The following is a 25,333-nucleotide window of genomic DNA, read 5'->3' as shown; positions in this document are numbered from 1 at the left end:
TTTATTAAATTATTTGGTGCATGAGATCTATGAAACAAAGAAAAGGAAAGAAAAGAAAGCAAAAGAAGAACATTCATAGCTTTATTTTTACTATATTTAATTAATTAATTTATAAGAACTAAATTGAATAAATTCATTCAGCATTGACTTCATAGCAAAAACACACAGAGAAACAGCATAGTTCTCAGATCATCGGGCAAGAAAGGCATTTTTTAATCGGTCACTATAAATCAGATCAGATCAGACAAGACCCCGATTTGCAGCAGGTAAATCGAGCTTATCGTGCGATAGTTTCAAAGCCGTTTACATTGCTAAGCCACTCTGGAAAATCTGAAAAGGGTAAAAGCAAACACAAAACCAAAACCAAATTAAACAAAATTGAATTATAAAGTAAAGCGACAGCAAAACCAGAAAGGAAAACTGAAATACAAATAAAATCAAAACAAAACAAAGCGAAACAAAAAAAATTCTTAATACATGAAAATCGTGCGTTTCGTTTTGCTTCGGGGGGCCCAACACAGCAAGTATGCCATCATATAGCCATATCCATCGACTCATCCATCCACTTAGCCAACAATCGGTGGGTCGATCGATCGAATGCAACTGCATGTCGTAATCGATGGGATCTGAGGAAAAGCCGCAAAATTGTTCAATTACAGAGGCCGAAACCACACGCTCATCGGATTGCCGACGCCTGCAATTAACAAGCTGGTTGAGAGCAGTCGAGTCCATTAGGCCAACACTCCGACACTCCGGCACTCCAACACTCCGATCGAGAACCAACTAACCGCTTTGCTAAGCGGAAACGTGGCACCTGAGCGAATTGGGGGCCCAAAACAAAAGCGCCAACAAAGCGGGCAAGCAAAACAAGCCGTGATCGGGCCAAAAACGATGACGTAGCTGGATTCCAACCCGAGACTTCCAGTGGAGAGCGAATGCAGAGCGGAGCGGAGCTTTTGGCCCGATCGTAAGCCCAATTTCTGCTGCCAATTTCAGTCGTTGTGAGCAACTCGTGCGCGCTGGACGTGTTTTTCAATTGAAACGCTTTACTGCTACTTGTTTACCCCTCGCAGGCAAATCCGAAGTGTAAGCAACAAGTGCCAAAAGGGAAACAAACACTCATCTGCATGTGTAGATGTGTACCCCACACATATTTGTGCCTTACTGTGCTGTGTGTGTGTGCGTGTGCTACTCCCCCCCACCCGACTTTTTAATAACTTCTGATGCCGTCGTCTAACGTTAAAGTTAACTACACATAGTTTTTTATGAATCTTCATGTGTCTCGCCGTTCGCCGTTTGCCTTGTGTTTAGTTTTGAGTCTGTTTCTATCTTTTCTTTCGCTTTGCGTGCCGAGCGTTGTTCTAATTTTAAGTTGCTGCTGCTTAAATTAGAGGGGATATACATATATATGTATATCTGTATCCGTATCCATACAATATCGTGCGGAATTTGTGCTAAACACGTGAACGGGCCTCGAGGCGTGTGAATCGGAAGAAAAGCCAACAAAACAGAAAACAGACTTGGCCGCCAGCATAAATACCAAAAGTCGCAGTTATAAGATATTCAGATTCAGATATCTGGCCTAGCCCATTGCATAATACGCGAATGCGAGGGGAAGCGAAAACAAAAACAAAACTTTAACTAAAGCCAAAACCAAAACCGAAAGCGAATCTGAATCTGAGTCTGAGCCTTAGCCTGAGCTTGAGTCTGAGTCCGAGTCTGAGTCTGGGCTTGCGTCTGAATATGAATCTGGTTTTTCCGCTGGCGCTGTTCGATTGGTTTTAAGTGCTGGCTAAAAGCCATTTTCAATTGTAATTGCTGCGGCTTTTAGGCGAATAAACGAGGCAGAGTAATGAGCAAAAATTAAAAACAAAAAAACAAAAGAACACACACACTCATTCATACCCATTCATACGAGCCAAGAAGGTTTGGCTTGGCTGCGCTTTGGCGACGCCTAACGGCATTAATCAAAAGACTGAAGACACAAACTTGGCAGTGCACAGTGGTTGCGCCCATAGGCCAAAAATCAAAAAAAAAAATTTCCCAAATATTTACGAAAAGTAACCAGATTGTCTCTAAAATGTCCAAATATGTGTATGCCAAGACCGTTTTGTCTTAACTCTAACGGGACATTTTAAAAATAGAGTGTAAAGGGAGAACAATTGTTCATTTTTGCAGTACAGCGGAGTTTTGATTGCTTTTCGTCGCAACAAAAGTGAATTTCAAAGTGGTCAAACGTGCGATTGATAAGTCCAATTTTAATTATTTAAAATGAATTTTAAAGTTTCAGGTATTTACTTTAAGAAATTCTAATTGTGAAATTCACTGAATTGATTTATCATATTTGGTGAATTTTTGATGGATTATACCTTTTTTGTGTAGTATGTGAACGTCATTTTCCTAGTTTAGGTAAACTTTTAGATATATTGCCCCCGATCCCCCCTTAATGAGTGCTATCACTGGATTTGTCAATGTTTTAAGGAAATAAAAATCGTAAGTTTAGCTGCAAATATTTGCAAACATTCGTGTAAACAATAATAAACTCAAGCTGTCTTGCAGTCTTCAAGGTCAAGTTTTCGCCGTATTTTGCTGCTTGTCCTATGTTTTTGTGATGTTTCTTTTGTAATCATCATTTGTGTTTGTCAATTATGTTTGTGTGAACAATTTTGCATATTATTTTTTTCCCCATACTTTTCTTACCGTTTTCTACAGACGATTCTTGTAACTGCACTTTTTCCTGTGTCTTTTTGAGCATTAAATGTTAAAAGAACTCATTTTTCAAAAGTGATGGGCACCTAATAGCACGATAAAATTAATTTTAAAATATTGGTCTGTGTTTAAAGATATATTTAATTCAGCTGTAGAACTTTGCAGACGGCTCAGTTATCTTACACAAAAAAATGCTGCCGCCCTGTTTTTGTCTTAATATTCTTCACAATATTCTTTCATATTAACAAAATTGAAGCATACTTTTAGGTGTATTTTTTGGTTTTTGCTTTTTAGTGGGCGTAAATACTAACAACCACGCCCATTTTTTAGATTTTTTCCAATTCTTATTTTTCAAAGAACTTACAGTACAAATTTCATAATGATATCTCAACGGGAACTATTTATGGCCGCGGTCCCCTACAAGTGCAACCACTGTGCAGTGCCTCAAAAAGAGCACTGTGCGTATGTGTGCGCACATCGCTTGGAGTGTTTTCTATTTATGACGAACCGCCATAAAAATGATGCCAAAAATAAACGCTTACTCGCTATAGAAGCGTGCGCTAATAGGCCATCACTTAACTGTGAGGCGTGGCAAGTGTTACAATCGCATTTGGTCGACAGGAAGTGGAATATGTAATAGCCCACTCCTAGTCGTTAAAGTTCATTCGATCTGGAAAGAAAATAATACTAAATCTACTCAAACCAGTGTAGTTACTTTTGGCAGAGAACCCAAACAAAAGTTGGCTTGTGTCTAACTGAGTAGTAAATACCAGACCAAAGTAAGTCTGTCTGTTACTACTGTAACAGAAATCGGAATTTGTAAAGAAAATGAAGAGATTAAAGAACACAATCTTCATTTACTTTTCAAAGATCATCTTGGAAACTACGAAAGTTTTTCGTAGTAAATTCCGTAACCATCAATCACCATAATTATGGGCTTCACCTCCACTCCAGTTAATCTCATATATTTCAAAGTTAATGACGTTGTCATAGAACATTTAACCAAATATATTCCCACAGCTCAGTTCCAAGTCGAGTTGTAGCTAGGCATCCACTACAGAATCATTGAGAAATCAATGGCCATTTGGTACACGGTTTTGGCACAAATCAAACTTGAAATCGCACCCACGTCTAGAACGAGGCGTTGAACCAACCAAACCATGTGGGTGGCTGTCCCGATGACGACGACTACGAGATTTGGCTGGCCGTGTGGGTTGGCAAGGCAAAAAGCGAAATAAATATGTATACGAATGTATATTCGGACAGCAAACAAATCGAAAAGTGTAAAAAATGCCAGACACCTACGTGCACATCGCATTCTGTGATATAGATACACCGATATGTACACACATTTGCCCATTCAAAGTCGGAAATTTTGGCCATTACGTAATGCCCTAAACTAGGTGTGCTAGCTGGCCCTCTTCTGCCATTTAGAGTCACGACAACACTTTCGATATTTACCCGCTGACCAACTGAGTAAACTACCGAGCGGATTGGTCATTCCCATTACCATTCCCTATCCCCTGGCCAATACCAATAACACCACCACCAATACCAATACCACTATCATGACCATTCCCATGACCTTGCCGCCAGCTGAATCTATAGAACTCACTGAGAAGGAGTGGGGCTCATTCCACGCCGCTGGCGAGTGCAACTAATTAGGTTCATTGCCAATGTCAAGTGTCAGTAAATGACATCAGCCACGGGATCACTCATAATTTGGAGGAGCAATTCATTAATTTCCACTTTTTGCTGTCCCCGCCGCTTAATTTATTCCATCCAAGCCACGCAGTTTTGTCACTGAGAAAAAAACACAACAATGACATCTCTGCTTAAAATAAATTGAAGTTACAGCAAGGCTGGGTACTTAAGCAGTTAATTCATGTTTAAGGGTAATTCATTGGAAGAGTTACTAGATCGATTCCCTCTGCTGTAATACTAGTCAGCCACTTTTTCTCGCTCTGTATTCTCCTGTAGGGGCGTTAAAAAAGTGCTCAAGCCACAACTCATCGCCGTGCTGAGCAAGTGATGAGTGATGTCATCCCAGAGCTGTTCACCTCTCCGAAAAGTGTTTGTCAATAAATAGTATTTGTATTTGAAATCTGCATACCAGCCTCGCTCAGAACTGGACGTGCTATGATATATGTATGATATATGATATATGATATATGCGAGCTGTGGCAACTGACTTGTTGGAAACGCAACCGGATTTCCTATAATTAAGTTGGTTAGACGGTCATTTGACGCCTCGTTGTCTTTGCGACGCGATGCGGTGTGGTGTGGTGTGGAAAAATGCCAAAAAGGCCATTCAGACGGCCAACTTTCGGTTTGCACAAATTGTTAGAGTAAAAGTGCGACAAGTGAAAACGGGCGAACAATTGACAATTGATCGTGGCAGATTTCATTGCTGTGATTACGGCCATTATCTTATGGGGTGGCTCCCACGTTTACACACATGTTGGCCTTCTAACGTTTTGTGAAAGACTTGCTCAAACAGCAACATTCACGACATCCACTGGCATCCACAGTGCTGCCCACCAGATCTGCTCGCTTTTTGTTGCCGCGGCGAAATTCCAAACTAAGTGATTTCTGTTATTTTACAGACTCTTTTTTTTTATTATTATTATTTTGCCTTTTTGTTATTTTTGTATTCAATTTTCCTTTTCGCTCGCTTCGTTTTGGCTTGGAAGCGACGAAACCAGTTTTGCTTTATAGCCAGATTCAGAGATATTGCACACACACATTGGCGAAACCCCCCGCATTTTGTTTTTTTTTTTGTTTGTGAATTCTCCTGCTGCTCTCTGGAGCTTTGAGCTTTGGCCATGACGTCATCGTTTGTTTTGGCCAGGCCAAGAGAGCAGAGCCGCCCAGATCGACCAGCTAGGCGCAGTTCCAGTTCGCTTCGGGCCGCGAGCGCGTGCAAACGAAACTAAAACTGATACTGAAATCGAAACCGAAACCGAAACAGAAACAGAAACTGAATAGCATAGCTAGTAGCTACAACTAGAATCGATCAACAGTTTTTCACCTAACCATTTCTCCCGATCAGTGATTTCGAACGCGAGTTGCATGTGTACATATGTGCGAGTCGCAGGTGAAGTGCAGTGACGTGCAGTGAAGATGGACGTCAAGGACATAAAAGGCGCCAAGGTGACGCATGCGGGGCTGCTCAAGCACAACTCCGATGGCACCACCGAAACGCAGAAGATCACCCACGCGGGTCTGGTGGCCCGCAGTCCCGAGGGCACCGCCGCCAAGGGCATGAACATCCGGGGCAACGAGGATCTCTGGGTGGAGATCCAGGCGAATACGTTCCGCAACTGGGTCAACGAGCATTTGCGCGAGACGGGAATGCAGGTGAGTTAAGCCATAGATGTAGCTGTAGATATAGATATAGATACATTCCGATCCACTCACTGTGCGATTATGCAACACTTTCTAACCGAGTGAATAATGTTTGCCGACTGAATGTATGATCGATCAAGCGCAAAAAAACAATTACCCAATCAATGGGCCAGCTCCGTTGAATACGGAATTCGTAGAACTATCGATGAAGCAGGGCCTGAGAATCCAAACGCGAAATACAAAACGTTTAGATCTGGAATTGTATCTAGGAAATGATCAAACTGTACGATTACTATATGTCACATACATCACATTTACGAATACCTTATAAATCAAGGTTTTCGAAGTTCATCGAGTTTAAGCTAAATTTAATCGCATAACGAGCTCTTTGAATGGTGACAGAACCCGTACAAGTATAAATCCCCATCACAAACTGGGGCCACGAGCTCTTCCGCGAGTTTCCCTAAAAGGCCGGGCTCATAAAGCTCGGCTCAATCGCCCACGCAGATCTGGAACTTCAATGGCAGCATCGCCAATTACATGTACAATAAAGCCAAGTGTACTCACTCTGACTTTATGTACTGCCAACAATGCATTTCATTTTGTCCAGGGACTTTTGTACTGTCACTCGGAACGAGTGACGGATTTTCTCACACGCAACGCACTGAACGACCTGGGGCGACCATATTTGGCCGGTTGAATGCCAAGGCCAACGCATCGAGTTCCCATTAGCAGTTACAATACACAAAAACACAAAACAAGCTAAAGCTTTTGTGCGCGATCTTGCCCGGTTTTGTGTATAATTTTCGGGGTTTTATTTTTGAAGTTTTTTCAACTTTTTCGCTTGATGAGCAAGGCTGAAGAGCCGCACAAGTAAACAGCGCTAATTGTGACCTGGCTGGCGTCTATTTGGGTCACCAAACCAAAACGAGTCATCCAAGTTTGCGTTTTCTTGCGCTGTTTACAATTCTAGCTCATGCGTGTGCGACAAATAATATTGCAATCAACTTTGTTGTATGACAAATGCATGCGCCAACAAAGGGAAATGCTTTGATGGGAGATACACGCAGAGAAATATTCAAAGTGTAGTGCAACAGTTGCCTTAGGCATCCTAATATTACTGCCACCATAAAAGTGTGCTAGAATGACTAGACATTTTCTGGCACAAAGCAAAGCTTTATATGCAAATAAAAGTGCACGTATTTTGTCAGGTGAAAACGCAACCTCACTCGCAACGCAACTCGCGAGTTCATATCGTAAAAGCGGAGGAATCTTAAAAATTTAAGAGCAGCATAACAGCAGCGACAAATAACAACCTGCGGCAGCTTGTTAGAGAGCCATAGAGCCACTGCCAGTATGCCAGTATGTTATGTGCGATGTGAGATTTTTATGGCATCCAATGAATATTTTCCTAGGCACAAACAAACAGCAACAGACACGCGATTGTCTCCGTACCCAGTTCTCCAGTTCTCTATTTTTTTTTCCTTTTTTTTTATATTTTATTGTTGTATTTCATTTGTTGAGCTGAGTTCCCCCAGCTGAACGCCGACAGCAGCCAGATAAAAAGCTTTATGTCAAATGCTTAAAATCGCGCACAATTGGTTGCACCCGGGCGGAGAAAGCCGCTCACTGCGGAGCAGCGTACCTCTTGGGTTCCCATGCCCAGGTCCGAGCTCCATGTGCCATGTGCCATGAGCTACGAGCTCCGAGCTCCGAGCTCCATGCTCCAAGTTCCGAGCAAGCGGCTCACCTTGCAAAGTGGGCCACCAGTTTGCGGAAGGGGCGTTGATTGCTCATTAGGAAGGCTGCCAGTCAAGCGACCTTCTTGCATTTGCACAGACATGATGGGCGTTTCGCACATTTGCTAATCTCCCTCCATTGGGAATCATGTATGCACATAGGTACTACAGCAAGTCCAGTAATCGCAGCTTATAAATAGCGATAAAGTAAATGTAGCTAGTTAATAATCTCTTTTATTGAACATTTTTAAGTTAACAGCTGTGGGCATGCTCTTTAAAATTCGCTAATTTCTCACTAAATCCAATTCCAATTAAATAAACCAATATAATATACATTTGGCATATTCGCTAGGCCGTAAAGAGCCAATTTCGCATTAAATGCAATTATAATTAAATAAACCAATTATGGCGCACTCCCAGTAATCTAATTACTTTCCACCAACTTTCCCATTACTGTTTCCAATGATACGAAGAAGTTTATGCTAATTTCCATTGTCTTTCAGGTCCATGACTGGGCCACCGACTTCTGCGATGGCACCTGCCTGTGCGCCCTCGTGGAGAACCTGCAGACGCGTCCACTGAAACCCTCGTGGAATCGCCGGCCCGCGAATCAGCATCATTATCTGGAGAACGCCACCACGGCGCTGAAGTCCATTGAGGCGGACCACATCAAGCTGGTGAACATCGGCAACGTGGACATCGTGAATGGCAACATAAAGCTGATCCTGGGCCTGATCTGGTCACTCATCGTGCGCTATCAGATCGGCAGGAGCAAGTTCCCGCCACGCAAACTGATGCTGGCCTGGCTGCAGGCCGCATTGCCGGACTGCAGGATCACCAATCTGACCACCGATTGGAATAGTGGCGTCAATCTGGCGGCGCTGCTGGACTACTGCCAGCCGGGCTTGTTCCCGCACTGGCGGAGTCTCGATCCCAGCCAGAGTGTGCGCAACTGCACCCAAACCATGGACCTGGCCCAGCGCGAGTTCGGAGTGCCCAAGGTCCTGGAACCGGAGTACCTGGCCTCGCCCTGGCTGGACGAGTTATCCGGCATGACTTACCTGTCGTACTTCATGAAGCCCGGTGGTCCTGGCTACAATGCCACCATGCGATGGGTGAATACGCAGGTCAAGGACCCTGTGAAGAACTTTACGGTGAGTTTATATATATTATTTTTATAAAGATGATGAGTATTAATATATATGAGCTTCAGTAGTTAAATATAAAGCCACCTTCTGTTGGTATAAACTCTTATGGCTGTATAATAAAATTTACACGCGTTTTCGCCGCATTTAAATGCGACCTTTTAATCCGCTGAACAAAAGTTAATGTACAGCTGCAACAATTGCATTACAACGAACATAAATACATATTAATTCCCGTATTTTTCGCAACCAATAATAATCGCATCCCATAATGGCACTTGCATTTCGCAGACCGACTGGAACGATGGACGCGTCATGTGCGAAGTTATTAAGGGACTGGGTGGCTCGGCGCCGGCACCGGAAAAGCTCAGCACCGATCCCTTCCACTACGAGAACAACATACGGAAGGCGGTGGACGCGGGCGCCAAGCTGGGCGTGCAGCCCATCCTGACGGCCAAGGACATGGCCAACCCGGAAGTGGAGCACCTGGGCATCATGGCCTACGCGGCCCACCTGCAGTGGGTGCCGCCGAGGCCGCCGCTCTCCGACCTGGTCAGCGTTTACCTGGAGAGCACATCCGGTCGGGTGGGCGAACCGGTGAGTGCAGCTTATATGCACGTACAACAGGCGGCAAAATAATAGTGCACCCATGACTAGAAACATTTAAACCGCTTGTATAATTGGCAAGCACAGTTCCAAAAGTGGTTTCTTACTTACAAGAAAGATAGCTCCCAAAAACTACTTATTCTAGTCGGGTCCATTATTTTACCCCCAACTGTATAGATAAACAATCTGTCAAGTGCAGCGCGTAAATGGTAAATGTTTAATGTCCGTTTCACACGCAGACCCACTTCCGCATCGACGTGATGTCCCGGGACATAAGCCTCAGCTCAGTGCGCTGCCACGTGGTTCCTCCGTCCGGACAGCCGGGCCAGCCCGTGCGGCTGAATGCCCACGGCGAAGGAGTCTTTGTGCCGGAGCGCTACGGGATGCACGAGATTGTGGTGGAGATCGGCGAGGACAGCCTGGGCGGACACTTCTTCCGAGCACTGCCCCGCTTGCTGCAGGTGGCACCACCGGGAATGGCGCCGTGTGCCTTGGGCAGTCTCGTCGAGGTGCTGGTCAATGCCACCGGTGCGCCCAAGACGGAGGACATCCTGGTCACGGCGGTCTCGCCCACGGGCATCTCGCACAACTGCCCGCTGAAGAAGATCGACGAGGGACACAGTGCCATATTCAAGCCGGACGAGGCGGGTATCTGGGAGATAGCCATCACCTACCAGGGTCGCCACATCCAGGGCGGACCCTTCACTTGTGCCGTGTTCGATGCATCCGGAGTCTCCGTCCACGGGTTGGACGGAGCCATGCCGCTGAGGGCCCACACCTTCGAGGTGGATGCCCGTGGAGTGGGTGTGTCGGGCGAGCTGCACGTGGACATAGTGCACGACAAGCATTCGCTGGTCTGCTCGGTGGAGAAGATCGTGGAGAACAAGTACCGGGTGACCTTTATGCCCAGGCAGAATGGAAAGTACCGCGTGTACATCTACTTCAATGGCTACGACGTCAAGGGTTCGCCCTTCATGTGAGTACATCCAACCACCTGGCCTAAAGATACATATTTCAAGGGTGTCTTATCTCTATCGAATTCCAGCATGCGTGTGGGCACCAAGGGAAGATCGGGCAAAACGCGCAGCAGTCCGCTGCACGACAGCAAGCACCGCTCGGAGAGTCCCTCGATGCACTTCGTCTCGACCACGAACACCAGGCACAACGACTACCGCAACTCCTCGCTGTCGAGGCACAACACGGCTGAGAGGACCAACAGCTACTCGCCGCAGTATTCGCCCAAGTTGGACACCACCGACTACCACAGTTCGAGTTCCAGGTACTATAAGCGGGAGAGCGAGGTAAGTTGCAGTCAGGGGAGAAGGCATGCGGCATGGGATATTCCTCCTCCTCCACATCACCCAAACCCATCAAAATTGAATGTTCTGGCTAACACACACACATCCACACACCCACATGTCCACTCCTGCATCCTTGGTCCGGTCCCCAAACACACACACTCAAACCTACCTTCGACAGGAGAACCACGCCACTCCGCCGCCAGCTCCGCCACCAGCTAGTGGTTCTCCCACGGTCAAGTACCTAAACTCCGCCGATCTGTATACGGAAACCCTGAACGGGAGACGGGACTCGAAGACCTCGAACAGCAGCTCCACGAAGAACGACTACTACTACGACAAGGAGAACGAGCTGTACAGCCAGAGGCGCGGAGTGACCAAGACCAAGTTGACGCCACCGCGCGAGGAGCGCGAGCTGACCAGCACCAGCAATACCATGAGCAGCAGCAGCAGCAGCTTCCAGCAGCGCCACCAGCAGCTGGCCACCAGTACCCTGACCAGATCGCTTAGTCCAATACCTAGTCCCACACTCAATGTAACTAAATTTTTGTTGTTTCGATATGCTTATCCCAAAAAGAAAGTTATCCAAGTTATTAACTCTTGCCTGCTTTGTGTGATTCACTTGTGGCAGACATATGGTAATATTAGTTTCACTCTCGACAGACTCGATCCAGCGAGGTGCACACCCACAGTCCGCTGACCATCAAGACGTCCAATCAGTACGAGAGCTCCACGCGGAATATCACCAGCAGTCCGCGGCACGCCTCCGTTTCGCCCGTGCAACGTTATTCGCCCAATAGCGCCTACATCACCACGGCCACTCACCGCATGGGAAGTCCCCTGACCAGTCCCGTCAGTAAGGTGGAGTAAACACAAATATTTAGTAAGATCCTTAAACTAAACCTGGCTTTCGATTTCCAGAATGGTTACGAGTCGTCGCGCACCGTAGAGAAGTCATCAACCTACAAGTCCACCTCGAACTACGTGACCGATTCGAATATTCGCGCCAGTCCCTCGCTGTACGGAACTGCCGAGCGACTGCGTCGAACCGGATCGCCGGAGCCGCGCATCGACCACTCCTCCAATGTGAGGGTGTCCTCGATGAAGCCGGCCACCGCCAGGCGGGACAGCTGGGATGTCATCAACAAGACGAAGCACATGCTCTCGCACAATTCGCTCGAATCGCTGGCGAACATGACCGAGAAGCAGCTGAACACGGAACTGCAGTACAACCGGCCGGACTTGGACCACGAGACGCACCGCAACACCCAGTACAACAAGTTCGCCCTGCACAAACAGCAGCAGCATCAGTCGGACTATCGCCGGGACTCGCCCGATGATGGAGAGCGCTACAAGTGAGCACAATGGATAACTTTTTGGAGTAACTCTAATCTACTAAGCTACCAAATTGTCTTGCAGACCCAGTGCCATTACAGTCAAGTCGCATTCGAACAACACCTATACGGACAAGTCCGGTGGCTACACGAAGACCGTCAAGGAATCCAGCGAGCATGTGGTTACCGAGAGCAACGGGCATGGCGCCGCGCCGGGCTACGGATACAGCTCCCTCTCCAGATTTCGACCCATAGACGGCAATGCCACTGGTGCGCGGGCCATTCGAGTGCAGGATATACCGAATGGCTCGATTGGACGGCCCGTCGAGTTCGAGATCGATGGCTCGAGGGCGGGCTCCGGCAACCTGGAGATCCTGGTCAATGGCGGGCGTGTCACCTCCTCGGTCCGCTCGCTGGGAGGTCAGCGGTTCATAGCCAGCTTCACGCCCCACGAACATGGAACCCACACGGTGCAGATCACCTTCAATGGCGAAACCGTTCCAGGTGAGTCCGACTGCGATTATTAGGCGAGTTGTGGGGGTGTCTGATGTGGTGGCTTAGTTACTTATAAGGGCATCCCACTTGGGAGCACATGTTTTGGGCATATGCTAAGTTAGGAGCAGCTTGCTGGTTCTACCATTGAGGAGCTCTTGAGTGGAGCATGCAGTTTTGGAAATATTTATTTTGATGAAGAGGTAGTGTTTCTGATCTAGAATATACATATGTATCTATGGATGGTGTTGTGATATTTTAGCGAGCTATCTGCCCACTGTGCGGCGAATTCGCATCGCGTGAGTCGCTCTCTGAGTTTCTACACTCGCGTACACTCTCACCGGCTCTCAGCCGAGCTCACCTCAGCTCACCTGTGCTCACCTGCCGCAGTCTCTGGGCGGCTTACGCTCCGGTGCGGCTTATGCTCTGCGATCGGATTTACCTGCTCGACGGGTTTGCGAGCCGAGGGCGCAACCAGCGAGAGTCGCGTTGGCAGTCGAAGATCGCGCTCCAAACGAAACTGACACGTCGGCGGCATCGCGGTTCGCAAAACGCCAGGAAAATTGGCAAGAAAAACGCACCGAATTTGTGATTGTGCCAAGCGGAGAATTCGATAAAAGTGAACAACTGTGTGTTAGACACGAAACTTTAACCCCCACGCGTAAATAGCAACAAATAGGAAGAGATGAATACTATAGAACGATTTATTGGACTGCCGGAATGTGAAGCGAATCGAAAAGATTCCGTGTCTGAGATTTCTAAGCCAAAGAAATATGCTAATATGCGCCCCTCCACTCTCTGTTTTTTTTGGGGTCTCTTGTGCGAACAAAAACCAGTTTAATAAACCTTTAAGCTGGAAATATTTCGACTCGACGGCGAACTGGCAGCGTTTTCGTTTGCACGCGGCCAAGTGTTTTGGCCAAGCGGAATCAATAATGCAGGGAAAACTGTCTCCGCATTGCAATGGCATTTTCATTAGCCATTTTCCGCAGTGACAAAGGGGGCAGCCATCTTGGTTTGCCAACTGCAACTTGCACTCTTGGCCAAGATACAGATACACAGATACATCCGCGGCATACCGTTGTTGTTCCTGCTGTTGCTGCTGTTGCTGTTGTTGCTGTATGTGGTTCAAGGCGCACTTGTTGCATGCCAGCGCATTGTGCGCACACACATGTATCCATATATCTGTCGGCTTGGGCGGAAATCAAATATCTGCTCCTGCTGCAGCCGAAAACCCGTTGGGATAGGTTGTCAGTCAGGTGAGCAGGTATGTACGAGTATGTACGCTGCTTTGGTATGGAGGGCGCGCCAGATCTGCGGGCCAGATTGCCAGATTGCGATTTCTTGGCCACGTCCACCACTTTCCACCGATTTTGACGCTCACGAAATATATGCATACTCGTATACCTATAGCCCCAAAGTTTAGGCATCGTGAGCAAACATTTCGATTTCGTTTGGCCGCGTTTCGTTTCGTTTCGTTTCTTCTTTTTTATATGTTTAACAATGAGTGGCGGCCACACCTCTCGCTCTTCAGCTCCATCGCTTCGGAATTAGCCTCCTTTAGCCGCTTTTACCCGCCGCTTTTGGCCATTTCCGCTCAGCATATTGGCACACATTCCCACTTCCAGCTCAGCTCAGCTCAGCTCGGCTGTTTGGGATTTTTATGAGCCAGCGCCATTCAAAGTGAAACTGCCTGCCCGTCTGGCTTGTGCATAATTTAATAACGAAAATTGTCGAAAGGCAGCAGCATTAAACTGGTTTTCGACGCGCCCCTTTAACCCTATATACCCCATTTAACCCCGAGAACCCCCAAAAAGCACAGAGGCACAGAGAGCCGGAGTTCAACTCAAGTGATTAAAAATATAAATAACTTATAAAACGAAAACGGAAAAAAACTAAAGTGTCGTGTGGTAAAAACGCGATTAAAACGTGCGCCGAATCGTGGTCGTGCCGCGATGTCATTTTGTGCAACGCTCCGCAAATTCTTATAAGCGTTTTCGCTTAATCGTTGTTGTCTTGTTGAAATTCAGATTCCAGCTGCAAAACCAAAAAAAAGCAAACAAAAAATGCACACATAAATAAATAATTTACAACCCGCTGACATAATCGCTACACGAAATAATCTTCACCTCTTTCAAGTTCAGACGTGCCGCCAGCGATTGTGATTCGATTGACAAAAGAATAAAGGTCCACGCGCGTTCTCAGCTTCGGATTTTGGATTTTCGATTTTGGATTTTGATTACCCAGCCATCTTCATCTTGCACTGTCGTCGACAGCACCGCTGCTCAGTCTCCAGGCACCAAAACGTAAATGCTCCTTTGTAACATTCGATAAATAGTTTGGTGTAACGGTCAGGTTCAGTTTGGGGTTCGGTTTGGAGCTCCGTTTGGAGCTTCGGAATCCGAATAGAAATGGGAATCAGATTTAGATTCAGATTCAGAACTCTGCGACAGCTGCAGGCCATCTAACGGGCTTTTGCGGCGAGTCACGTAACCGCAGGCACACAACTAACACACAAGTGTGTGCACTGAGAGAAACACACACGCACATACTTTGTGATATCATCGAAGATGGCTTTCTAAGATATATCTACTGACGCTGGCTTTTAAGATATATCTACTGACGCTGGCTTTCTAAGATATATCTACACTGGTTTAGTTGTTGACAACATATAATATACGAACTTAAGCTCGAAATTAAACGAGCTGTAACTCTCTCATAGGCTGGCAGTTAGTACATTGTACAGTTTGTTGTGAAAGGCTTTTGGTTGAGTGTATGTAGCTGCCACTCAGCGGATGCCTATGCAGATTGAATAACAGCGTTAGATGCCGCATACCTGCACTTGTTCTCCGACCGCCGGGCAATAATTCAGCGCTGCGATTAGCACTCCAGCTGGGAAACCGGCCAGAAAAGCGGCAAAAAGCGGCAAAAAACTGCAAAAAAATAAGCAAAAAACGGCAAAAGGCCGCTTTTCACTTGGTCGAATGGCAGTTGCTCTAGCCACTTGCTATTCGCATACTACCAATTTACAACTTGCCGTGCGACTCGCAAGGAAGTCGACCAACTTTTGTCGGGTGCGTTGGACTCTTTGGCTCTTAGGCCGGTCGCCTAACTGTATCTTTTTGCATAGCCGCTGGCCGTGCGCAGCGTTATGAGAGTGCGATAACTGATTAATGATGGCCCCAATTGGTAGAAAAGCGACAGCAAACACAAACAGCCAGAAACAGTTACGCGCAGTGTTTTGGGCCAAAGTGCTGGGGGATGGCAAGTGGTAGATTCTCACAGCTCGGGCAAATAGAAAAGTGTTTGTTTTCTTTTTCAATTTGGGTTTTTGTGATGGAGCTGAAGTTTTCCCAGGGAGAGAAAAGTCGCGCCAGCAGCGCCGGAGAACACAAATCGAGGCAAGTTTGAGCTGTGTGACAGTGCTGCAACTCGACTCGACTTTTTTTCCATTGAACTGGCAACTGACCGTTTCAGCGATTTTCATGGAAAGCCATAAAATACAGCAATACAGCAATACGGCAATACGGCAGCAAGTGCAAACGAGCACTAAAAGGAAAAGTGCAACAATTGCTAAAAGAGAAATGCATGGAAAGTTGCAAACAAAAGTAAATTTGAGCGCCAGGCAACAAACACATAAAAAATGGCGAAAAAACGACGACCATGTCCAATAAAAATGTGCTGTGAGTTGTGAGCAGTGAGTAGTGAGATGCGAGTGCCAACAAATAAGCGAGCGTTTAACGAGCCAATTGCCAAGCTGCCCCACCATCGCAAATTGGCTTTGGAGCCACTCGATTGCGGCTCCTCAAAACGATTTAAAGATGCTTTCGGGCTCATTTCGAAACATTCCTGAACCAGCAGTCACAGTTAATGTTTAAACTATGCTGCCCCCCGATGGATGATACCAAGCCCACTCTGAGGAAAGTCGAGGCACAGATACGCAGCTCCAGCTCCAGATTCGCATTCAGATTCAGATACAGATACAGAGCCAGAGCTAGAGATACAGATACGCACTTGTCGCCGGCAACCAGGCGGCACAGATTGAGATTGCGACAATTATAATGAGACGCAGCGAGAAACAATGCAAAGTCGCAGCGGAAACCTTGTCGACTGAGGAATGCGAGGTTGGGTTGTAAAGTTTTGGCTGCGCAAAAGTTTACCCAGCTAGAAACAAATTCTAGTCTATCAAACTGTGGAGTAGTGCAACTTTAACCATTAAGTAAATTATCTTTAAGCTAGCGTAGGCACTCCGCTTAACTTACCTAAGTTGCAGTTGCACACAGTTCCTTTTGGGGTCAAACGTCGTCATTTTCTACGCTGCTCGTTAAGTTAGCTCCTTAAAATGCAATTTGCCAAGCCATCTTTATGCTTTTCCACAAAATAATCGATTGACTCATTTCGCCATTACAGGTTCACCGTGGCACGCTGAAATCATGTCCTCACCCGGCCTGACCGCTCTGGGCGAATCGACACGCCTGGTACCCGCCAATACGCCGGCGGTTTTTGAGATACTGCCGCCTCCTGGACAAAGCCTGAGTAAGGGCGAGTGCGTGGCGACGGTTTTGACTCCTAGCAAGTCAAAGCTGAACGCCAGAGTCACCCATGAGGCGGCAAATGGTGCTGCTCGCATCGAGTTCGTGCCCACCGAGGTGGGCACCCACGTCATCGATGCGTCCATTAACGGCACGAAGATCGCTGGCGGCCCGCTGATCGCCAAGGTCTACGACTCCAGCCTGATCCAGGTGACGGAGGTGAATGGCGGCGTGGTCGGCCAGCCGTGCCAATTCCGTGTGGATGCCAGCGCCGCCGGCGAGGGCCAGCTGGAGATATCCATCAATGAGGGCGAGGTGCCCAATCATGTCCAGGTGGTCGGCGGCGGTCGCTGTCTGGTCTCCTTCACGCCGGAGCAGGCCAAGTCCCATCTGATTGACATCAAGTTCAATGGCGAAACGGTGCGCGGCTGTCCCTTTGTCTGCGCCGTGGCGGACACCTCGCGAGTGCTCCTCAATCTCTCCAATCTGGAGCTGATCCCGGTCAATCGGCCCTCCTCCTTTCACATCACCGTGAGCGGAGGTGGAGCTGCCGAGCTGGCCGTCAGCGTGCGCGGTCCCCAGGGCGAGTTGCCCGTCCGGGTGACCGGAGACATCCACGCTGGCTTCACCGCCGAGTTCACGCCCACCACCGTCGGTGGCCATTCGATCAACGTCGAGTACAACGGCTTCGCCGTCCAGGGTACCCCCTTCCTGGCCAAGTCATACGATGCCAGCAAGGTGGTGGTGGGCAGCGTCTCGCGGGGCACCATGGGACGCCCGGTGCAGTTCACAGTGGATGCGGGCGATGCCGGTGAGGGCAACCTGGAGATCACGATTTCGGCCAAGGGACAGAACATTCCCACGCAGGTGCATCCGCAAGGCAGTGCAAGGTGAGTCCACCGACTTTTATTGACCACATTTATTTGTGGCAATTTCAACTTTCATTTATTTGCAATTATTTTCGACTCTAATGAAGATAATTTCTTTAGTTTTCTTTTTTTTATGGCGCTTTTGTTAGCTTCTTATTACTATAATTGCTTAAATTGGTATAAGTACTACATTTTCTATTCAATTATCGAAATTATGTTCATCTATCAAAAGTTCTTCTACATTTGGTAGCTTTAATGAGAGCTACATACATACATTTTTGTATCTTGAAGTCTGTTAACTTTCTGCCGCAATTTGTTAAATGTTGTGGTTGCAATTTAACATTTTGTATCTTTTCTTGCAGATTTTCCGTATCCTTTGTGCCCACGGAGTCGTGCGAGCACACGATCAACGTGTCATTCAACAAAATGCCCGTGCCCGGCTGTCCGATTACGGTCGGCATCAGTGGGGGCGTGGCCGGGCCCCAGGTGTCCTTGGGGGGCCCAGGACCCGTGCACCAGACCAATTCTTTTGTAATCAATCACAATGGCGGCCGTTTGGAGGACATCGAGGTGAACGTGGAAGGTATGTAGGCACCGGTGGCCAGTGGAGTGCTCCTTGGGCCCCAAGTCCCACCCTCAGCTAACCAAAAGTCATCTGTTTGTGTGGGTTTATCTGCCCCCCGCCCCCCCGCGAATTCTCCTTCATTGCCCCCTATATGTGTTTTGTGCATTGGTTTTAGTTGTAAGGCTCGTAAATTAATTGCTCGATTGGCTTATTGTTTGTGTCTGCTCGCATTCGATTGGATCCATTTGCATAAACATATCCGTATATGGTAGCCGTAACCGTATCTGTAACTGTATCTGTAACTCGTATCTGCAACCGTATCTGCAACTCGTATCTGCAACTCGTATCTGTATCTGTATCTGCACCGGTATCTGTATCCGCATCACACCCACTCTCACAGCTCACGCACAAAAACTTGTACAGGCAATTTGTATGAGCGGAAATCGTTGTGGAAATTCCCAAGCATGCCACGCCCCACTTTTCACCGCCTCCATTCACCAGACCCACATGTGGTTGCAGTCACCAGCAGAATCCCAGAGTCCAAAGCCAAGATGCTGCACTCAGAGACTGGATTTATTAGATGCGCAGCCTTGTCGTGTAGTTTCTGCGTGCTTTTGTAATTATGTTGCACATGCATCATTTGCTTTTACAGTCGAACTTCGTTTAAAGAGCTTCAGCCTAGTGTACGAGTACGTGTCGCATAACATGTTTTAATGTGGTTTTTTTTGCTTGCAGGTTTCCTAATTGTATAAATTCAAGAAAAAGATGATCCCACAGGCTACTTTGCTTATTGATAGGGACATATATCTAAGTACTATGGTTGTTCAGGAAAGTTCGACTGTAAACCAATGCGTGCGGGCTCAAGGGTTTTGTTTTGGGTATTATGAAGTCGTAGAATTTATGCAAATATGCCAAAAGGGCCATAGATACCATATGTAGTTGCTATTACTCATGTAGTGCCAGCTTACTAGTCTCCTGTGTGTTTTGTGTGCATATATGATTGTGTCTTACCTTTGTTTGTAATTATATGTCCTTTTGTAATAATGTTGCTCACTTTTGTATCTGTATTATATTTCAGGACGGCGAAAACTTTTGTACTAGAATATATATAAATCTATGCATATACTTATATTACCTATACTATTAAACGAGGGGGTAGTCTCCGTGCTCTCCCCAAACAAATATATATATATATATATACTATCCTCCAGGTGTATATATACTCGCTAACAGTCCGAACCACAAAATAACCCCAGAATGAGTCTCCGAATGAGCGAGTCTCCGAATGCCAACACAATAACAAACAAAGTATTTACTAATGTCCGATTGTTTACTAATTTGTTTCATACTGATTAATGTGTAGAATTACTCGAATGAAAATAAAGAAAATGGTTTAAAACAAACTCAATAGGTGGTACCAGTATATCCAGCAGGCTCGTTCACAGTGCTCTGTATGCAGTGTACAGATCCACTTGGGATTGCTCTACTTATGTCTATAGATTATCTAAGCCCTCTTGTCTCTGACCCCTGACCCTACATATCAGTTTACTAACCGTTTCTGGCACACTCGATACAATAGTTAATCAATCAAACTAACCGCACTCCAAGTAAATGACTCGAACTAATCCCAAAAACACGACTAATCACAAACAGTTACCCGACTACCTAAGCTACCCTACCCATTTTAAAGATTCAAGATTAAAATGACTAATCAGTGAACATTTTTCCAAATTTTTGCGCTTCATCCGCGATTGAAAACTGAAACTAAACACTAACCCAACACACACATCTGACCCAACTGAATCGTTGCCCAATTATCGAATTTCAACAAAACAAACAACGAAATCAATCTCAAACTCGTTTCCGGCCGCGTCGCAACCGAAAATCAAAATCAAAATCAAATCAAACACGCAATAATTAATCAATACTAAAATCCAATCGAAATGATAAACAAACAAACCAAAAAACAACAACGAACGCCAATCGTTGGCCAAATCAGGACCAGCTGGCCAATCGGTTCCGGCGCAAGTGCATCAGTCCGCCGATGGCGTCTTCAAGGCGGAGTTCGTGCCCAGAGTCGTGGGCGAGCATCGGGTTAATGTCACGGTCAACGGACTACCCACCGCCGGAAGTCCATATGCAGCCAAGGTAAGAGCCGAATCTTATCTATGCCACATCTTCATAATTAACTTCGATCTGGAAATGATGTAAATCCTTAATTGCCTTGACTTAATTCAGGTCTACGATGTCAGCGCCATCAAGGTGAAGAATGTGAGCAGTGGCACGGTGGGCAAGGCAGTCACCTTCCTGGTGGAGACATCCCAGGCCGGACCCGGCAACCTGGAGGTGACCGTCAACGGAGGCCGAGTTCCGACCTCAGCCCAAGCCCAGGGCCAGCACACCTACGCCATCAGCTTCACGCCCCGCGAGGCTGAGAGTCACACCGTGGAGCTGCGCTTCAATAGCCAGGATGTGCCGGGATCCCCGTTCACCTGCCGTGTGGCAGCTGCCGCTCGCATCCAGTCGCCGGAGACCATGGACAAGGTCAGCGTGGGTCGACTGTTTGAGTTCGTCGTGGAGTCGGACACCAAGCCGACGGTCGAGGTGCTTGGTCCTGCCAGGCGAAGTGTGCCCGTGAAGATTGACCCACTGGGCTCGTCCACCCTGGGCTACAATGTCAAATTCGAGCCCATGGAAGTTGGCGACCACTCGGTGGAGGTTCGTCTGCCCGGCGGTGGTCACGTGGAGGGCAGCCCCTTCCTGCTGAAGGCCTACTCCGCCGAGAAGGTCATAGTCACGGATATCCGTGCTGGCGTGGTCAACAAGAGCGTGAGCTTCGGGATCAATGCCTCGCAGGCGGGAGCCGGCAATCTGGAGATCATTGTGGCCGTCAATGGCAAGAACGTGCCCAACTTTGTCCAATCCGAGGGCAATGCCCGGTTCAAGGTGAACTTCAAGCCCACGGAGGCGGCCACCCACTCGCTGTCGGTGCGATTCAATGGACATCCGGTGCCGGGTTCACCATTCAGCTGCCACATCGCCGCTGCCGCCGCTTCGCCCTCGATGGGATTGCCACGGGCCATGGCCATGGGAGAGTGCCTGAAGCAAGCTGCCGTCAAGATGGACAACACCTTTGAGCTGGAGGGCTTCGAGGGCGTGGAGCCGCAGATCTTTGTGACCTCGCCGTCGGGGGACAATGAGCACTGCCAGTTGAGCCAGCACGACGGAGGCAGTTACTCCGCCTCCTTCCGCCCCACCACCGTGGGTCGCCACCTGATCAGTGTGACAGCCAACGATCAGCACATTAACGGATCGCCCTTCAGCTGCAACGTGTTCGACGTCTCCAGGGTGAGCATCAGCGGACTGGAGCAGCAGTATGGGCCAGCCAACCTGGGCGTTCCAGTCACCTTCAGCGTGGACGCTGCCGGCGCTGGCGAGGGAACCCTGGAGCTGGTGGTGTCCACCGACAGCAGCACCGTTAAGGCTGAGGTGGTGGCCTGTGCCCGTGGTCTGTACGACGTGACCTTTGTGCCACAGAGCACGGAACCCCACTACGTGAACATCACCTTCAACGAGGTGGCCGTAGATGGAAGCCCCTTCCGCGTGGACATCCAGCAGCACACGCAGCACATTCAGATCGGCAGTTTGGCGGCCATTGATTTCCCAGCGGACGATCAGATCGTTGAGATATTCTCGCCGGATCAGAAGTCTGTTCCGTATTCGATTAACCGGCAGACGGCCGAGTTCCGGACCCACATGACCGGCAACTACACCTTGCGCTTTATCGATCGGGAGACCCGTCAGCACATTGGATCGCGCACCTTGTGCGTCTTTGATCCCACGCTGGTGAAGATCACCGAGGTGAGCGAGGCCTTCTGCCATCGTCCTGCCAGCATTGGAGTGTCCCTAAACGAAGCTGGCCAGGGTGACCTTTCGGCCTTGGTGCGTTGTGGCGCCACCGAAGTACCGCACACCATTCGCGGACCCAGCAAGACCGGCGTGTATGAGATAGTTTACCAGCCCACGCGTGTTGCCCCCCACAAGATCAGCATCCTCTTCAACGAAGTGCCCATTTCGCTGAAACCCCTGGAGATCAGTGTGCTGCCCGCCAGTGCTGGCAAGGAGATCAGCGTCAGTGGACTGGGCTTGTACCAGTCGCGAGTGGGAAAGACCACTTCCTTCGCCATCGACACGGTCAAGAGGCCAGCCAGGGAGTTCGATGTGGTGGTCTCCGGACCAGGCGGACAAGCTCTACCGGTGAGATGCTATCAGACCAAGAACGGACACCTGCAGGCGGAGTTCACCATCAACAAGCCCGGCCAGTGTGTCATTGGTAAGTCACCGCTGCTTTCTCTAACCTAAGAGTCTAATCCGTGTGATTTCTTTGCAGAGGTACTCCACCAATCGAAGCCCCTGCCCGGCAGTCCATTTACGTGTGAGTCCTTTGACAGCAGCAAGGTCACCACCCAAGGGGTCACCAAGGAACCACTGGCCCTTCACAGTCCAAACAGCTTCACAGTGCGCACGGATAATGCCGGAACCGCCGAACTGGAGGCCTTCGCCATCTCGCCCAGCAACCAGAGCATTCCCGTGCTCATTGGCGAGCAATCGGATGGCGTGTACAACGTGGAGTTCGTGCCCTCGCAGCCGGGCAACTACAAGCTGACCCTGATGTACGGAGGCGAGACGATTCCCAGCTCACCGCTGAACTTCACCGCCTCGTCCAGTGGCGTGAGGAATGACGCCCGTGCAGCCGGACACGGACTGGAGGTGTGCCACCGGAACAAGGAGGCATCCTTCGTGGTCTACTGCCCCATTGCACCCAATGTACAGATCGAACGGCTGGACGAGTATGGTGAGCGGATAGAGCCCAAGATCAAGGCTCTGGGCAACAATGAGTGGCGCATCTCGTACACAATTCTGTCCGTGGGCAAGTACGAGATACGAGCCAGCTGTCCAAACCGCGGAAGCTTGCCGGGATCGCCGTGGCACATCAGTTGCGTGGAATCGAACAAGGTGACACCGGTGGGTGGTTGGGGAATCCTCGTCGATCACGATGGCCGGCTGATTCTGCCCGCTCGCATTGTTTTCGATGTGGAGAACGCGGGACCGGGCAAACTGGTTTGCAGCATCGATGGCATCGAAATACCGGTGGACAAGCTGGTCGACGGCAAGATGTGCCTCAACATCACTGGCGAGAACCTGGCCGCCGGCGAGCATGACCTGGACTTGACCTGGAGCGGCCTGACCATCACCCAGTGCCCCAGGAGTGCCTTCGTCACAGGTCAACAGGCGGCGGATAAGGTTCAGCTGATGGGTCGCGGTCTGGCTGCCGCTCAGGCTGGCGAGGCTGCCCACTTCACGATCGATGCCTCCAATGCGCCGGCTGGCAGGCCGGAGGTGATCCTCACCAGCCAGGACAGCACGTCGCTGCCAGTGAGCTTGGCGCAACCGAGACCCAGCGAAAACATCTGGTTGGCCTCCTATACTCCGCTGAAGTCCACAACTGGCACTCTGAATCTCTCTGTCAAGTGGAACGGTCGTTTGGTCAAGGGGTGTCCGCTTACGGTGGCAGTGGGCTCTTCCATGGACGCCACCAAGGTGATTGCCTCCGGCGAGGGACTGCGTCACGGGATTGTGGGCAAGGACATTAAGTCCTGGATAGACACCAGGCGAGCAGGACCCGGCGAACTCACCGCCCATTGTGCTGGTGTACGGAAAGTGGCCTACTGCGAACTATACGATCATGGCGATGCCACATTCACACTGAACATCAAGCCCCAGGAACCAGGTCGCCATCTGCTGACCATCAAGTACGGCGGACAAAATGTTCCCGGCTCGCCATTTGCCCTGAAAGTGGCCGGGGCACCGGATGCCAGTAAGGTGGGTTGACCATACAAATCTTTCCATAACCAATGCTTTAACTTATCTTTTATCTATCTAATCAAATAGGTCCGCGTTTATGGACCTGGAATCGAGCACGGCGTGCTGGCCACCTTCCAGTCGCGCTTCATCTGCGACACTCGTGGAGCTGGAGCTGGTCAGCTGACAGTTAGGGTCCGCGGACCCAAGGGCGCCTTCCGCGTGGAGATGCAGCGTGAGAGTCAGAAGGATCGCACCATCCTGTGCAAGGTGAGTTCTGCTATATGTCGCCGGAGCTGGAGGTATCTGTAACTAACCATATTCCCCATGATCTGCAGTACGATCCAACCGAACCGGGCGACTATCGCGTTGAGGTGAAGTGGGCAGGTGAATTCGTGCCAGGATCGCCGTTCCCCGTCATGATCTTCGACACTGAGGAGGAGTTACGGCGGTACTTGCAGGGCATATGAGGCCAGCTCAACCACCATGTCATTGTCTTCCCCAGTGGCCTCAGTCCGCTGCCCATTGGGCGCCATCCATGTCGACGGCGTGCCTCCACTTGCTCGCCCCTCTAGGAAGCCGAAGCCTTGTAGTATACCATATATGTGTAATTAAGCTAACAACGAGAGCCCTTATGAGTAACATGTTATACTAATCGAGCTAGCTAACTTAAAACAAACAGAGTGAACCGAATAACAAATCATATTTAGGCTAATCGCAGATGAAAGCTTTCGCTTTTAATTATTTATAGTTTTAATATGTTGAGCAATGTAAAAACTTGCAATTGGTTTAATTATTTGGCATTGTATGCAATACAAAATACACATATAAATA

The 25,333-nt window shown here is 48.5% G+C and overlaps 1 protein-coding gene across 5 annotated transcripts; it reads left to right on the top strand.

Annotated features, from left to right (window-relative positions):
- Nucleotides 1-1,003: 1,003 nt before the first annotated feature.
- On the top strand, nt 1,004-25,291 carry LOC122614714 (filamin-A). 5 transcript variants are annotated; one of them, XM_043789347.1, is made up of 17 exons: nt 1,004-1,086; nt 5,762-6,069; nt 8,300-8,950; nt 9,233-9,538; nt 9,787-10,523; nt 10,593-10,848; nt 11,027-11,380; nt 11,509-11,706; nt 11,767-12,200; nt 12,265-12,683; nt 17,082-18,093; nt 18,435-18,655; nt 20,637-20,785; nt 20,876-22,970; nt 23,028-24,520; nt 24,590-24,769; nt 24,838-24,984. In XM_043789347.1, the coding sequence occupies exons 2-17, from the start codon at nt 5,833-5,835 to the stop codon at nt 24,967-24,969; spliced, it is 8,874 nt and encodes a 2,957-aa protein (XP_043645282.1). In that variant the 5' UTR covers nt 1,004-1,086; nt 5,762-5,832; the 3' UTR covers nt 24,970-24,984. The 5 variants fall into 5 exon arrangements, with proteins under 5 accessions (XP_043645282.1, XP_043645284.1, XP_043645286.1 ...); XM_043789349.1 differs by lacking the exon at nt 11,027-11,380; XM_043789348.1 differs by lacking the exon at nt 1,004-1,086 and having other exon boundaries at nt 5,628-6,069.
- Nucleotides 25,292-25,333: the final 42 nt, after the last annotated feature.

Source organism: Drosophila teissieri, chromosome 2R (assembly GCF_016746235.2).
Source record: "Drosophila teissieri strain GT53w chromosome 2R, Prin_Dtei_1.1, whole genome shotgun sequence".
Classification (NCBI taxonomy): domain Eukaryota; kingdom Metazoa; phylum Arthropoda; class Insecta; order Diptera; family Drosophilidae; genus Drosophila; species Drosophila teissieri.
The sequence above is the reverse complement of the archived record's forward strand: the minus strand, read 5'-3'. Positions and strand labels throughout refer to the sequence as shown.